This window comes from Parasteatoda tepidariorum, chromosome 7, assembly GCF_982258835.1.
Source record: "Parasteatoda tepidariorum strain Cologne lab strain chromosome 7, Ptep-v5.0, whole genome shotgun sequence".
In the NCBI taxonomy this organism is placed as follows: domain Eukaryota; kingdom Metazoa; phylum Arthropoda; class Arachnida; order Araneae; family Theridiidae; genus Parasteatoda; species Parasteatoda tepidariorum.
The window spans coordinates 65,972,569-65,987,337 of NC_141761.1; the positions used below are offsets into that span (position 1 = coordinate 65,972,569).

Here is a 14,769-nt window from a genome sequence, read left to right on the forward strand (position 1 = left end):
AATTTTGTAGGTGCAAGTAATCGAGGAAAAACGAGTTTACTATGAACAATTATATATTTAAAAATGGAGAGTTGAACTATATCTAGCTAAATTTATATAGTTATATCAGAAAGACGAATATTTTCAAAACATTTTTTCATGTTATTATATGGTATCACACTGTGTGTTGGTTTGAGGTTAAAAAAGATTAATTCGGTACCAGAAATTTCAAATATTTTATCAATCTACAATTACGTGATATTTTTCAAACAAAATAATGAATGCTCTAATTGGGAACTACAACTTATTTAAGTTATTTTTGTGTATTTTTTAAAAAGATTTCAAAACTTATTGTGAAATCCTGTGTTTCACTTTTGCTAGTAGATTCAAGCAATAAAAACGGGACTAACAAAAATTTTTTCTTAATTATATCCTGAGCATTTTAAGCGATTCTAGCTAGTAAAATATTGTGATATTGGTGAATAAGATTATGAAAAAGGTTTAAATGGTATCGCTATCTTAATTTTGTTTATTATCCTTTTTTAAAATACTGAATTGAAGATTTGCGATAAAAGAACTTGATATGTGGCATTTATGAAACACTAAAGCTTAGAGTGCTTGTTGTATCCAGATGTAAATATAAATTATTAACTTGCCAAAGTAAATATTTTCTTAGGTAGGTTTTTGACATAATGTTTAGTAAGCTTTTAAATGCCGTTTTTCTAAATTGAATTACCACTTGACCTATTTAATTATTTTCGCCCCGAAGTAATACCTCATGTTGTTAAAAGTTTTAAAATTTAAATGATTAAATTATTGAACAAGAACCAAACAAAAGTTTATTATTATTTTCTACTGAATTACTGAACTGAATATGAAAATAACGAAAAGTAATTCTAGCTTGTAATAGCGAATAGCCGAATAATAGAAGTCAATATATTTTTTTGTAGCAAGAATACTTGAAACATGTGACTTATCAAAATGTCTATGACTTCTTTTAAAACTTTTTTTTGTGTTTTTTGAAATAGTTAAATATTGACTTTTCAACTTTAAGTTTCTGAAGACTCTTCTATTAATGTTTGTTATTTTTTCCGCAATATAATTCAAAATGTTTGACCGTGATAAAACTTTGAATTTCTTTGAAGTATTTATTTCTATTTCTTGAGAGTTCGAGAATAATCCCATATTCTTCTCCCATCCCTATCTGTTCTCCTTTGGCAAACGTATCGAAAGATGTTACTTTGTGCCTGTTTACCCAGGCTCAAAAGACCTTCTTCTTGGAACGCCTGTCTGGAAAAGCAGTCATTAAAGCTCACGTTGGATCTCTGTGTCGACAAGAAAGGGAACGTCGTTAGACTTTTCTTTGCTTGACAAACTTCAGGGTCTGGCTTTTGACTAATGACGCTGCTGCCTGTTCTTCTATCGGATGAGGCTCCCACTTGGGACAGACACAGTTTTCTAGTATCTATCTTGTTCAATAAAGAGTGGAGGGGGACTTATGGTGTGGGGAGCTTCTATTGTTGGGAAATAAATTCTGACGTCACTTTGGTGCTTATTCTTTTCCTTCGATTTTGTGAGAATTCTGAGAGATAAAGTGAAAACATTTCGCAATCTATTCTATCCCATTCTTCAAACGATGAAGACTTCGTGCGTTAGTGAAATGTATCTTTATGGCCGTTGCTACTTGGCAATTTTACTTCACGCCTCTTAAATAAAGGCAAATATTATGTGTTTTCTTATACTTTAGAATACAAAATTTATTTTTATTTTTCTAAGTTTAATCAGTATAGTTAGTATGGTATTGAAGTAAATATTTTATTATTCTAGAGAAACATATTTTTATTCTAGTATTCCATGTGTGATATGTTTGAAATTTAAGCAATTTTGATGTTGATGTTTTTCTTTTCTTTTTGTAGGTCGTTCAGTGGATGCTGATGATTCAAAAACTGATTCAGTCGAAGATACCTACGATGTAGTTCCGGATGATTTCAACGAAGATGATGAGTGCTTGGGTACCACGCCCATTGACAGCATCCGTCCTGGCCAAGAATACGATGAGCCATGGGAATGGAGTGTGGGCGCCAGACTTACAAGCAGCCTTCAAGTGACGCCGTCCTCACCAGGAGCTCTATCCTTAGAGGACGAGAGAACTTTCTCAGAGCCAGCAGGTGGTGCGTCGAGCGAATCTTTACTCTCAGATTCCGAATCTGGACTTGACGAGGACGAGATGACAGCCAGACAGAGGAGGCTTTACGAAACAGCTTTTGATAGCAGGGTGAAAAGGGATGCAGAGGACCTGGACAGGCTTATGCAGAGTCCAGTTCTACAGGGTGATTTGTTCCATAATCGAACGACAGGGGAAAATGGTCCTGTTGTTAGAGCGGCATCTAGGTCATCGTTTGGTTCTACCAGCGGTAGTTCCGCATCTAGTACGCCAACTCACCAACCAATGGTCATTGCGAGAGATTCACCTCGTCAGAGGCATCTACCTCTGCATTTCACACCCACAGAGAGAAGAAAAGTGACCCTCATTCGCGATCATCTTCCTGTCAGGTCACTGTCACCTCAAGCAAGAGTCCTGAATGTTGTGTCTAATGTTGAACCACTGACGAAAGAGTTGAACAGGAACGGGGCTAAAATAGTGAATACATGTTATGAACGCAAAATCGTTTCGTTTAACAATCAGTGGGACAATGTTTCGCGATGTTCTTCCGATAAGAGCTCCAGTCAAGAGTCAATGAACGTTGTTGATCCTAAAGAGGAGTTTTTACTGTCTTCGAATAATTCTAAAAATGAACAGCAAAGGAACTTTATTCTTGGCAAAAGTTCCAGTCGTGATAATCTATTATTTAGGGACGATCGAAGGAACTTAACTGCTAACTATCCTAGTAATTGGAAGGAATTATCAAATGCTAGGCTGGAAAATTCTAATGACTTTCAAAAAAATGACCAAGATAATGTGTTACAGAAAGAAGATGCTCAAAATGATTCGACCTCTTTTGTTTCTAAGAAACCCATTGGTGTTCACTCAGGAGTTAAGGTATGCTTAGACTCTCAAACTTTTCTCCTGAATTAGTTCTTGTTCGTCTTCTATCTTGAAATATATTCGATTTTAGGCATAATAGGGACATACCTGATTTTATTATTTGTTCTAAATTAAGTTCTTGCTTACTTCTTTCTCTCAATTATCTGTTTTGTCTATGAGAAGGTTAATTTCAGAAAAATATCATCTCTACACTAAAGGGTCTTGATAATGACAACTACATAAATGTTACTCAAATGTTTATATTTAACTTGTATAGAATCCCTTTAATGTACTTTTCAGAAAATTTTTAAAGTTATTAGTTTTTTAATATTAATAATTGTTTTTGGGTTAATACGAAAAAGACTTCATAGAGTAATTTGTACGTGAAATTAATTTTTTATGCGGTTAGCTGGTTAAAATGGTAAATTAATGAGTGTCAAATAAAGTTGTTTTGGTTATATATTTCCATATCTAACTTTCACAAACTTAATGAGTTAATCCCAATGTTAGCCTTCAGTCATTCCCAGTGCTAGCCTTCAATTCAATATGAGTTAAGTTCAATATGTCCTGTTTCTTTTCACTTTAATCTTTAATAACTTTAGCCCTTTGGAGTTATTTATACCATCGATAGACAAAAAAAACCCATCCGTATCATCTATCAACATTTATCATTGAAACCACTTAATGTGAAACTGCTGTTTGCATTCACACTTCAAATAAGTCTGCTTTTATGTTTCATATGTGCATTTTTTGTTTCCAAATTCAATATTTGATTTCTTTTTTCTTTAAATAAATCGTATTTTGTAACTCATGAATACATAGTTTTACGTAAATATTTATTTCCTGCTTGTTGTTTTAACTAAATATTACGTTATGTTATACAGAGTGTCCGATTAAGAGCGAAAATTTTGAACTTAACGTAAAAGGTTGATTTTCAAAAATCTAATAAAAATCTTAAATAGTGTATGCAGTTAACGATGTTAAATTCCTATCCAAATGCAATTGGAGTTTTTATTATTATTTTTGTAAGCAATAATATAATGGAAAGCAAATATAGTTGTAACGTTCCTTAGCTTTGCTCTTAAAATTGTGTACTTTTGGTGAAATTTGGCACAAATATGGCTGAATCTTAGCCTCCAACCTTCCAAAGAAGTTCATTAATCGATATAGATCGCTAATTATTGTCCTTTAAACAGGGCACGACTCAAAAGCGAAAAAAAAAATTATCTGACGATTCATTTAATCCGAATTTCGCACGAAACTTGCTAGCTGATTTGTTTCTTACAGAATTGCAACAAGCCTTCTTAATAAATAAGAATTTCAGTTGGAAAAAAAATAAATAAAATGAAAAATGCATTTAGAGCTAAAATTTCTCGGTCATTTTATAACACATATGCGCAAGCTTTTACTTATAAAGTTAGTTCTTATTTTATTTATTTTAAATATGATGTATCTATCATCTATCTGCATCTATTATCTATGCATATCTATCATATTAGAATATATGTAATATATTCTATAATAATATATAATATGCTGTTCCTTACTTATCATAGGTGCTACCCACAGATAACACTCGCCTAGGAAAATCTAAAAATAAAGTTAACTCCGATTCTTCAGTTTCGCAGAACCAGGCTTTGGATCCTGAGCTGAAAGAAAATAACGTGCAGAATATCCCAAGTAATGAAGACGTTCGACGTAAAGTCACGAGACCTTCAAGTCTCTTTGCCGATGTCCGACCTCTAGACAATGTGCCTCAAAGTCCAGATAATGACCTTCGGCCATCAGAAGAGTACGATCCGCCATGGGAGTTCAAACCCAACGTCCTAAGGCCTTCTGTGAACGGGTCCATATCTGTTCCAGAGAGACTGTCTCAACCAGCTTCCAATCTAAGCCAATTGTCGTCTTCCGTTACACATGACAAACTAGAGAGTGAGAGCCAGAGTGATAAGAGCCTTTCAGTTTCCGTCGCTAAGGCATTGCCAACAAAACCAACTGGTAAGTTAATGAATTTTTTTTTTCCAAGTTGTAAATATCAGTTTTCTATTAATATATTAAATGCTGAAATTAATTGAGATTTTAAAACATCATATTTTTTTTATTTAAATATAATAGAAAATTGTCATATTCTAAAAATGCTCATGGATTAGTCCATTTTCTTAAATTGCGTGTTGGCTTTAGGGCTTTAGGTATATTTGCACTCCGTTGGCACGTAGTGAGTTCAATAAAAAACGTCCAAGTTATCAAAACTAATGCAAGAATGAAGTAGAACTTACACTATTTGAGTTTTTTTTCCAGGTAGTACTGACTTGAAAAGCGTCTATAATATGCCGGTTTCAGATATTTTTTTAAAAAAAACCTTTTTATAAATTTGGCTTATCCGCCTTCTATTTTCAAATAATAGATGCTGGTATATTTATGTTAAGCCATGTTTTGATAATTTTAGATCAAAACCAAATCTTTCGGTCAAAAATATGTGTAATATATTTCAAAAATAGGTTAATTATAAAGTAATTTCAGCACTGTTACACTTGTAAGAACGTTGGTAAAATCTGAGTTTCTTATTTCAACAATTCTCTAAGCTTATTTATTTTCTTACAAAATCAAGTGTAACTACAACTGCATCCATAGTAAGAATGCCTTCTTTGTCGCATTACTTGGAAAGGGGAAGATGCTTGAGCGCCAATTTGGCGCCGGCATACCTGGAATTCCCCTCGCTTCTAAAGAATCTAACTTCATTTGTTACAATCGGTGGCTGGAATGGCTGTGCTTCGACACTTTTATTTCTTGGGAATGTGTCTGAAAAGCTTTCTGTATTAATGCCTCTCGCATTCTTTTGTCTTGAGTTGCCTGTCCTCCATTGGAATACATTAATTCCTGAAAAGATGCATCAGTTCATAAATATTCAGAACACACGTGGAAATCTTTGCATGAATATTTATGGCTCTGATCTTCTAATATGTTTTTGAGATTTATTTCTATTCTCTGAGCATTTATTCCCTTGTACATAATCTCATTAAGTGCTGATGATTTTATTTTGGCTTTCATTAACTATTTTAGGTGGTTTATTTCGAGACATTAATTTGATTGTGCTAGTTGATAAGTAAGTGGAGAGAAATTGACAACCTACGAAAACTACTCGGTTTAGCATATAAAGATATTTGAAAGATATTAAAATGTATCCATCATATTCCTTAAGAATGTAAGTATTTTAATTCGAGGAAAGATGCTGATGAAATGCATTCATTTTCAAGTCATGTATGGAACGCAGGTTTATAAGAAAAATGGCTTGAATATAAAGGATATAAAATAGGAATATATATATATATAAGTAAATCGGTGGAGGTGGAATTATAGTCTGGGACAGTTTCTCCAGGTATGGACTAGGACCTTTAGTTCAAATTCATGGCAGACTCAATACCGACACCTACTGCACTATTTAAGTTGACTTGTGTGCTTCTTACATAGTGGCAGTTTTACGGGTTGAACCCGTATTACTTTCTGGAATTGGGTGTTAACACGGGAAATTTAGTGAAACTGTGTACCTCGTGTAGTTATGCTTTTTTAACGAACAGTCTCTGAATTACATTCTATAAGTATGCTGTATTGAGGTACTGTTGTTGAATCTATTCAGTTGCGTTATCAGATAAGTTTATCAGTTGCGTCTATTCAGATAAGAAACAAAAGAAACAATGTTTCTTTTCATTGCTGCTTCTTTTATTTCAATTCCTTTTGGATTCTCAGCTGCTTAGGGCGTTTTCTACTTTGTCTGCTGGATTGGATTCAAAATTACAAGGTTACGGAGTTGAACAGTAGTAGTCGTATACCCAAAATTGGGTCGGCTGTTCAACGACCGTTATAAAAAAAATAACTTTTTGTACCGGAGTGAACCATGAAAGGTTGAACATTAGTAGCCGTAAAGTCAAAAATTGAGTCAGCAGTTTAAAAATGGTTGTTAAAAAATAAATAAAATAGGGATGATATTAGAGAAAAGACTATGGCTTCTTAATTTTGTAATGAGCCGCCATGCAAGAGAATGTACACCTTAAAATATCACTCCTTTTCAAAATAGAATCGTTTCGGAGTTGCAGTTTTTGCTTTCGAAAATGAGCAACATCTTCACAATCACGTGACCACTCATACTGGTGACCACCCCTAATCATGACCTGGATTTTGAAAAATCTATCCAAACGTAAAGAATAAGGTAGATATTTGTTTCCAAAGATAAAGCAAAGCTTACAAATATTTTATTCTTCACGAAATAAATTCTAAAAATTGGTTGTTGTTTTTGATTTTAGTATTAAATATAGATATTTTTTGTTTTATAAGTAAATATGTCTTTTCCCCCCCTTTAATACATTGAGATTTTTATTTTCTGATTGAAAATTGAGCATCCTCTCCAAATTCAATTTATTAAGGCACCATTTTAAGTGAACCAGTTCGTCTTTTCAGCGTTCCTCTGAGAGTTTCCACGTTCGAAATAAGCTCCAATTCCCGATGGCCCGAAGCTTTTAATTTAGAAAGCCAGGGAAAATATGTCTCGTAAATAACTGCCCTATATATATCTATATATTGGACTCAAAAATTTTTCTAAGCTTTATATTGGGAATAGGACAACGCCTTTTAATATGACATCTGATTGAGTCCCTCTACTGGAAGGCCTGACTCGATGAAAAGTTCCACCAGGGATTAAACTGGAATTTCGGAGATCTTTCCCAGTGTTTTGACGTTTCGAATAGCGCACTGAGAGAGCGGTAATTGAATTTTAAGCTATGACGGAAAATCCTTTCCACTTTGCATTCCATTTCTGGCATTTTGACGCATTGCTGACAAAAGTGAAAATCACTGTCGGCGAGAAGCGTTTTCTGTAGAATTCGTCTCTTTGGTTTCAAATGCAGGAAGAAATAAAAACTTTTATTTTTCTTTGAAAAATATTTTTTTAAAGAAAAGGAAAGCGTTCCATCTCTTTATGCGTGTTCTTACATGAAATCCCTTTCTTTTACGTTGATATTTTTACTTATCGTTTGACAAGCCTCAAAATTTATGATCTACAATTTCTTTATATTTAGCATGTGGCAAAGATATATTAACAATTTAAAATGTGTATATTTGGTGATAATTTGCATTGTTTGTTAAGAGTCTGTTGTAATGTTTCCATGAGTAAATCTTTAAAAAAAAATCAAGTAAAATGAATAATTTCAACAAATTTGAATTGTTCTGAATGACTTGGTATTTTTTGAAACACTAATTATTTTTATTGAAATGCTCTTGTAGTACTTTCTCAAAAAAAAAAAAAAAACAGGAATTGAATTTTTTTAAAGCTATTTCTACTTCTCTATGATTCATCAGGGTCACAAACTCATATTTAACTAGTCTTTTTTCTTTCCTTTTTCGAAAAATGTATCAAAATCTGAAAAATAACCTTTTAATTGAAGAAGATTTTTTTTTTTGTATAATTTAATTGGAAATGGTTCACCAAGAGCTACTCGTAGATGGGAACTACTACGTCATTTAGCATTCAAAGATTCGTAAATATTTTTTTTTCATGTCAATATAGAGAAATATTGCGAGTAGACTGACAAAAGTGGCCGAGTCAAATGTGTTATGCTGTACATATAACTGATATTCAGCTCGATTAGAAGTTGAGATTTTGATCTAGTAGACTTCATTCATTTTTAGCCTATGTCAATTGGTATATAATAAGCCTTCACCAAAAAAAAAAATTTAATAATATAGGCATTTAAACGATTTGGACCACACGATCTCCTGTTTCCCAGTCAATGATTTGGTCATTTTTGGCAGTACATTCACGATATTTTTTCATATAAAATATAATTTTATTCAGATTACACTGTTTACAAAAATCTTCAAGCTGAATTTGCAAGGTTGCATTATGAATGAGAGGGTAACATTTTGCATCTAATACAAGTATGCGTGTAGTTTCTTCTGACGTAAACGCGATTCTTTTCTTTGCTAAATGTCTATGTAAAAATAAAAGGTGTACACTGCGCTGCTTTATTTATGTGCGTTTTGATTAATCTGCGTTATATAAACATGTACATGTTTGTAAATATGTTTTTCTCTCAATCACACATTTCTATGAAGCTTAAAACTATGAAGGAAATCCGGAGATTCTTTATTCTAATATAGAAAGATTATTTAAATATAAAGCATGATTATTTAAACATAAATATAAAGTCTTCGCAAGCATGTGAAGGCTTTTTAATGGACTTGAATCATTATGAAAAAGTCTCTATTTTTTGTAAAACTGTATTGCTTTATTTTTATTACACCTACTTTATGTATAACTGCATAAGAAAATACACCATAATCATATCGATAAAAGTTTACAAAAATAGATCAGACTTGTGACACACTGATTGATTTTTTGCTTATTTTTTTAGTTTCTTTAAAGCTTACTTTTTGGAAAATGAAAGAAACATTTTCGTCTCTCGTATCATTCAAGCATACCTAGAATTCCTTTTTTTTCCCACTATAAATGTCTATAAGTTTTATATTTTATCTGTATTTCTGGCACATTGTGTTTTCATTCCAAAAATGTCCAACGATTTTGGAAAAGAAAAACGGAATGAAATAGAAATGTGCGGCTTGCTGCGTTCGGCTTAGCCAATTATTTTGCTCTCTCTAAGTTTCAAAATCAGTTACAACAACACATTGCTATGATGAATGGAAAAACAATGAAAAAAAAATTTCTGTTGCATGTCAGATCATTTCAACTGAATTATTTGAATAGGTGTTTGTAATTTTTGTCCTCTGACTGTGCGCCAGCTTGTTACAGTTTTCTCATTTAAGGTGCCATCTGGTAGTTACGTTTGAAACTAATATTAGTTCACGTTGAAAATGCAACTTAGTTTCCTAAGATGAACGCAGTAACCCGTAAATTCTCCTGTCTTTATATAATTTATTTTTCAAATTGTCGGTCATTTTTGTACACTCTGTTGATATTGATTAGTAAAAACAAGCTTTTTTTCTTCCGTTTTCTCCATATATTGACTAATAGAGAATTGCAATCACTAAATTCTACGAATGCCGAAATTATTACGCACCAGTAACTCTTCTCCAAGATTTCTTTACACGCAATACTTTTTTCTTTCTTTTAAGGTTTGGCAGTGAATAGTAAAATATGCTTGCTCAGACCCCAAACTGCGATACAATCATTTAATTAGGATAGATACTGATTGAAGGAAAACTTACAAGTTTTATTCCAGCTGTAGCTGCATTCAGCAAATAACTACAAAAAAAGATACTTTGATCAGATTTTCGAAGACAGAAACTTTTAGGGATAACTTTGTTTTCCTCAAACTCCCATAGGACCTGCTTCCATTTTGCTAAGTGATCTTCTTTTTTGTGTGTTCTGTGTGGCCTTTCCATTGTTTTTACGAGTCTAGTATTTCACTGGGTTTCGGAGTAACTATTATCTTCAATTTCTACCGCCAAGAGCATTTTTGCTTCTTCTATGTTGTACTTACAAATCACGTATGTTTGCAGTGGCGGACTTGACGTGGAAGGCCTTGATTAAAACACTTGTTTTCTTTATTATGCTCCCGGGAATTTTCTCTCTCCCTCGAAAGTAGAAACCGTAGTTATATTTCTGTTTTATTGCATTTATACACTCATAATTTTCACTCCCCGCCATCTGCGCAATATTGAGGATAAGTATAAGTGTGTATGTTGCTCTTAATTCTCCTGAAGCCTCATAATATATCTTTATTGTCCTTATGTTAATGCTTTGTTTAGAAGTGGACATCGGTTGAATACGGTTTGTTAACTTCATGTGTTATTGATTTATAGAATAATGAGTCATGATAATGTGTATTAAAAATTTTTGTATTAATTCTACTTGCATTAAAATCTAATCAATCTTAATCTTGGTCTTTAAAATCTTTCCCAAAATCTCAGAGGAATCTTTCCGTAGAGCAATGGTTTTCTGTGAAATTTGTAAAAATGGTATGTATTTAATTTCATTGCAAATAAAAATCAATACATAAATAAAAAAATAAGTAAATGAATAAACAAATAAAAATGAATAAAAGAAACAGTATATTGTAATTACGTTAACAAAAATAACTAGTAATCAAATGTAAAAAAAAATTACCCTGGTAAGGTTAGTTTTCTAACTTTTTAATGTTGAAAATTACCGAAGGAACTAAAAATAGCATTGTTAGCTTTTCTTTTTCATGGATACACGTTATCGACATTATATTTGTTTAAACTATTTTTTTTTAAATATTATTTTATTACATTTTTCATCTATAAAAATATTTCTGTGAATTTGTTAAAATAATTTATGTTATGTTATCTAATATAGATATCCGTTAAATTAGTTTGTTAGGACTTTCTAACTGTGCCAGTTTAACTATAATCATTATTTTGGATTACGGGAACTTTATTATGTGGATTCATTCTTGTTCATTCTCACTTCAAAATTTGAGAGTTATGAGTTGAAATTTGCTAATATCGATATATTTTATCTAATATAGATGTTCGTTAAATTAAATTTGTTCTGGTCGATTTTTTATAACAGGGAACAGGGCTTCTTAACAGTACCAGTTTAACTATATTCATTATTTTGAATGAACTTGTTTTGAAACTTTATGTTCATTCTTGTTCGTTATCACTTCCAAATTTGGGAGTTATGAGTTGAAATTTACAACTGAAATTTTTTAAACTTAACAGAACTTGTATTTATACATATTTTGTTTCGAAAAATAAGGAAAAATGAAAAACCCTGGAATTTTGAAAAATTGTTTGATTTCTCCCTTATGCATTCATATTTATTTTATTCTTTTTTTTTTCTTTTTAAATCGATACGAGACAAATAAAGAGAGTAGTTTCTTTCCAAACCTCTGAACTCACTTTTGTGTTTTGAATTCTCCCTGGAAATTGTGATAGCATAGAAATGCGAAATCGATAACTTTTTCGTTATTTTTTCCTCGTCTTAGTTTCGTGGCAACAAATAATCTCCGAGTTAGTACCAGAGAAGAAATATCAGTTTTTTTTTCCAGTTTGTATCTCTTCAATCAATTTTAAATATTCACTCTGATCGGTTTTTTGTATTTTATGAAAGTAGTAATCTTTTACAATCCATTCAGATAAACAAATATTTTACGTTTCATAACTAATAATGCGATGTAATAAGAGTTTTAAAAATGCATTTTATTTTTACATCGGATTATTTTTGAACATTGTTAGAAACTAGAAATTTCATATGAAATGTCGTTCTTTTTCAATAGTTTGATGAGCGCAATGACATATTAAAGGTAGCATACAAAAGCACCTGCTTATGTCGCATATTCGTATACATCGCTCGTCTTTTTATGTTTTCCGCCAAAAAAATCATTATCTTTTTATCCCATAATTATTATTTTATACTTGAGAAAACAAATGAAGATTAGAAAATTTAATGAATCCAGTGCCATTTAAAAAGAGCAAAGACATATATAGTTCGGTAAATCTAAGAAACAAAATGACGATTTGCTTATTTTATGAATACATTACAATTTTATAGGTACTAGAGCATCTGTTGTTCATTGTTTTTTTGGAACGAACTAAAGATTGGCACACGTTTTATAAATCCATTATCAGACTTAGATAAAATGAAAAGCTTTCTTCACATATTGATTAACTATTGTAACTAGTTTCAACCCTTCCGTCGCCTCCTCATTTAGGCAAAATTTGTTTGAAATTCGCGAATTTTTTTTAAATTTTTTTAATTTTTATTGAATTCATTATTGATTCACCCACCGGAAATGGGTTTAATAAAAAAAAAAAGAAAAAAGAAACGAAACACTGAAAATAGAAATCTAAAAATGTAATAAATAAAATATTTTTTTCAAAAATAATTTAAAAAATACCTGAAATTTGAGCAAGAAAAAAGTGTTTTATGAAGCATTTATCCACAGAATGTTATCAAAATTTTTAATAAAAATACGGATGCGAGATTTTTTATTTATTATGTAAATGTACACGGGAAAAATCGCGCAAATACCAATCTCGATGCTTTATTTTTAATTCGCGTGATTATGAATCTCGATCTTTGATTTTAAAATCGCACGACGACGAATCTTGATGTTTTATTTTAAATTCGCATGAGTTCAAATCTCGATGTTTCATTTTAAAATCCCGTGAATGTGAATTCCGATGCTTCATTGAGTGATTTGAACAAAATCGCGTAAATAGGGAATAGAAAAATCAGATCGCGTAAATAGGAATCGCACATTGCAGTAGAAATGGTTATAGTTGAGTATATGTACTGTATGTAGACAGCAGAAGAAATGTACAAGAATTAAAACAAATTAGGGCGTGCATATCCGTATGTTTTAGCCGGATCCGTAAAATGAAATTAATCTTAAATTTTATTTCTTGGAAGCTTTTTTGTATGCACTACTATCACCGTTTTTATTTTTAATAATGTAACGATCTTTTAGCAATGTAACGAATTTTGAAATGCAATGCAACGAATAACCCGTTAAGCTTATATTGTATTGCCCATTTGCAAGTGAAACGTTCAGCTGTAACTCAAATAATTTAGATGGACACTACCGTGGCCCAATTCTCATACTTAAACCTTTTTAATTAGCATTCATTTTTTTGAAAGTTTAATAAAATTGGAAAAAAAAATGTCAAAAAATGCCAAAAACTGGATTTTGTGTTCCTTTTTTGTGAGTTCCCTTCACCAATTGGTAACGTTAAATGATTTTTTTTTAAATTCTTATTATTAACACCATTAAAATTTGTTTCCCTTACGTATTAAAAATAGTGTCTGAGTCTAAACTGAGCATGGTATATTTAAATTTTTTGATAGATGTTCTACATTAAAAAAAAAAAAACTTTTTCTTATTTAGTTACATTTAAATCTTTTACCTTTATATTTGTTTGGTTTTATAAAATGGGAAATAAAACTGCGATACCTTTTTAAAAAGTTAATTTTATATATATTTAATTAATACTAAGTTATATATCTTTTCTGTAAGTAAAGCATTTTGGCATGAAATATCGTTTTGTATGTGATATTGTTTTGATCCATAGCATAAATTCTAAATTGTTAAAAAAAATTACAAATCGTGAAAGGAGTTTTGAAATGAATTTAAGCCAATATATTCCATGCTAAAAAATAATAGAACTTCTGAAATAAATGTATACTTATGTCTAATTCACGATCCATCACGATGAAATGCTATTTTTAATATGTGTTTTATAATCTTCTCCAATTTGCGAAAATTTATAAGACCAGATGTTTTAAATGTAAATTGCCATGAGCATTATATGCTTATGAGATTTTGAAATAAATTTGAAGAAATTTGTTCCCTTTTTTTTTCTTTTTATTTGATGCAAGGTTTTCGTGTTATCAGATAATATGTTTCAAATCTTATATGTAGCAGTTAATCCTTCAGTTTTTCTCGCTCCATTACCAAACCAATCTATAATGCCAATCTCACTTTCTCGGAAGCTTAATAGCAATATCACAAGTACCGATGCCATTCTTTACTAATTTCATCCCTTTTTCCAAATGGGAGATTTTCGGCTTTTCTTTATTGACGCCTCTCTTAGACGTGTGGCAGAGCTGTATAGTGTGGGGCGGCCTTCGAACTTTCCGACAATAATTTTTTTCCCTTTTCCCATTTAGTTCACTTTCCTCTTGCTTCTATGGACCAAACGAATCGAATGCATGGGTTCGAACACGCTAATGCAATTAGTTCCCTCTTTCCCTTTTTGGATGAGTGGAAAGAAAGTAAGATACTGGG

At 31.4% G+C, this 14,769-nt stretch overlaps 1 protein-coding gene across 1 annotated transcript in view; it reads left to right on the forward strand.

The window, feature by feature from the left end:
• Nucleotides 1-14,769, forward strand: part of hwt (SH2 domain-containing adapter heavyweight) — a 351,568-nt gene that overhangs the window by 292,369 nt on the left and 44,430 nt on the right. Inside the window, exons 4-5 of the mRNA XM_043042633.3 lie at nt 1,896-3,019; nt 4,561-5,002. Of these exons, the coding sequence (XP_042898567.2) occupies nt 1,896-3,019; nt 4,561-5,002 (1,566 nt within the window). The remainder of the gene's footprint in view (nt 1-1,895; nt 3,020-4,560; nt 5,003-14,769) is intronic.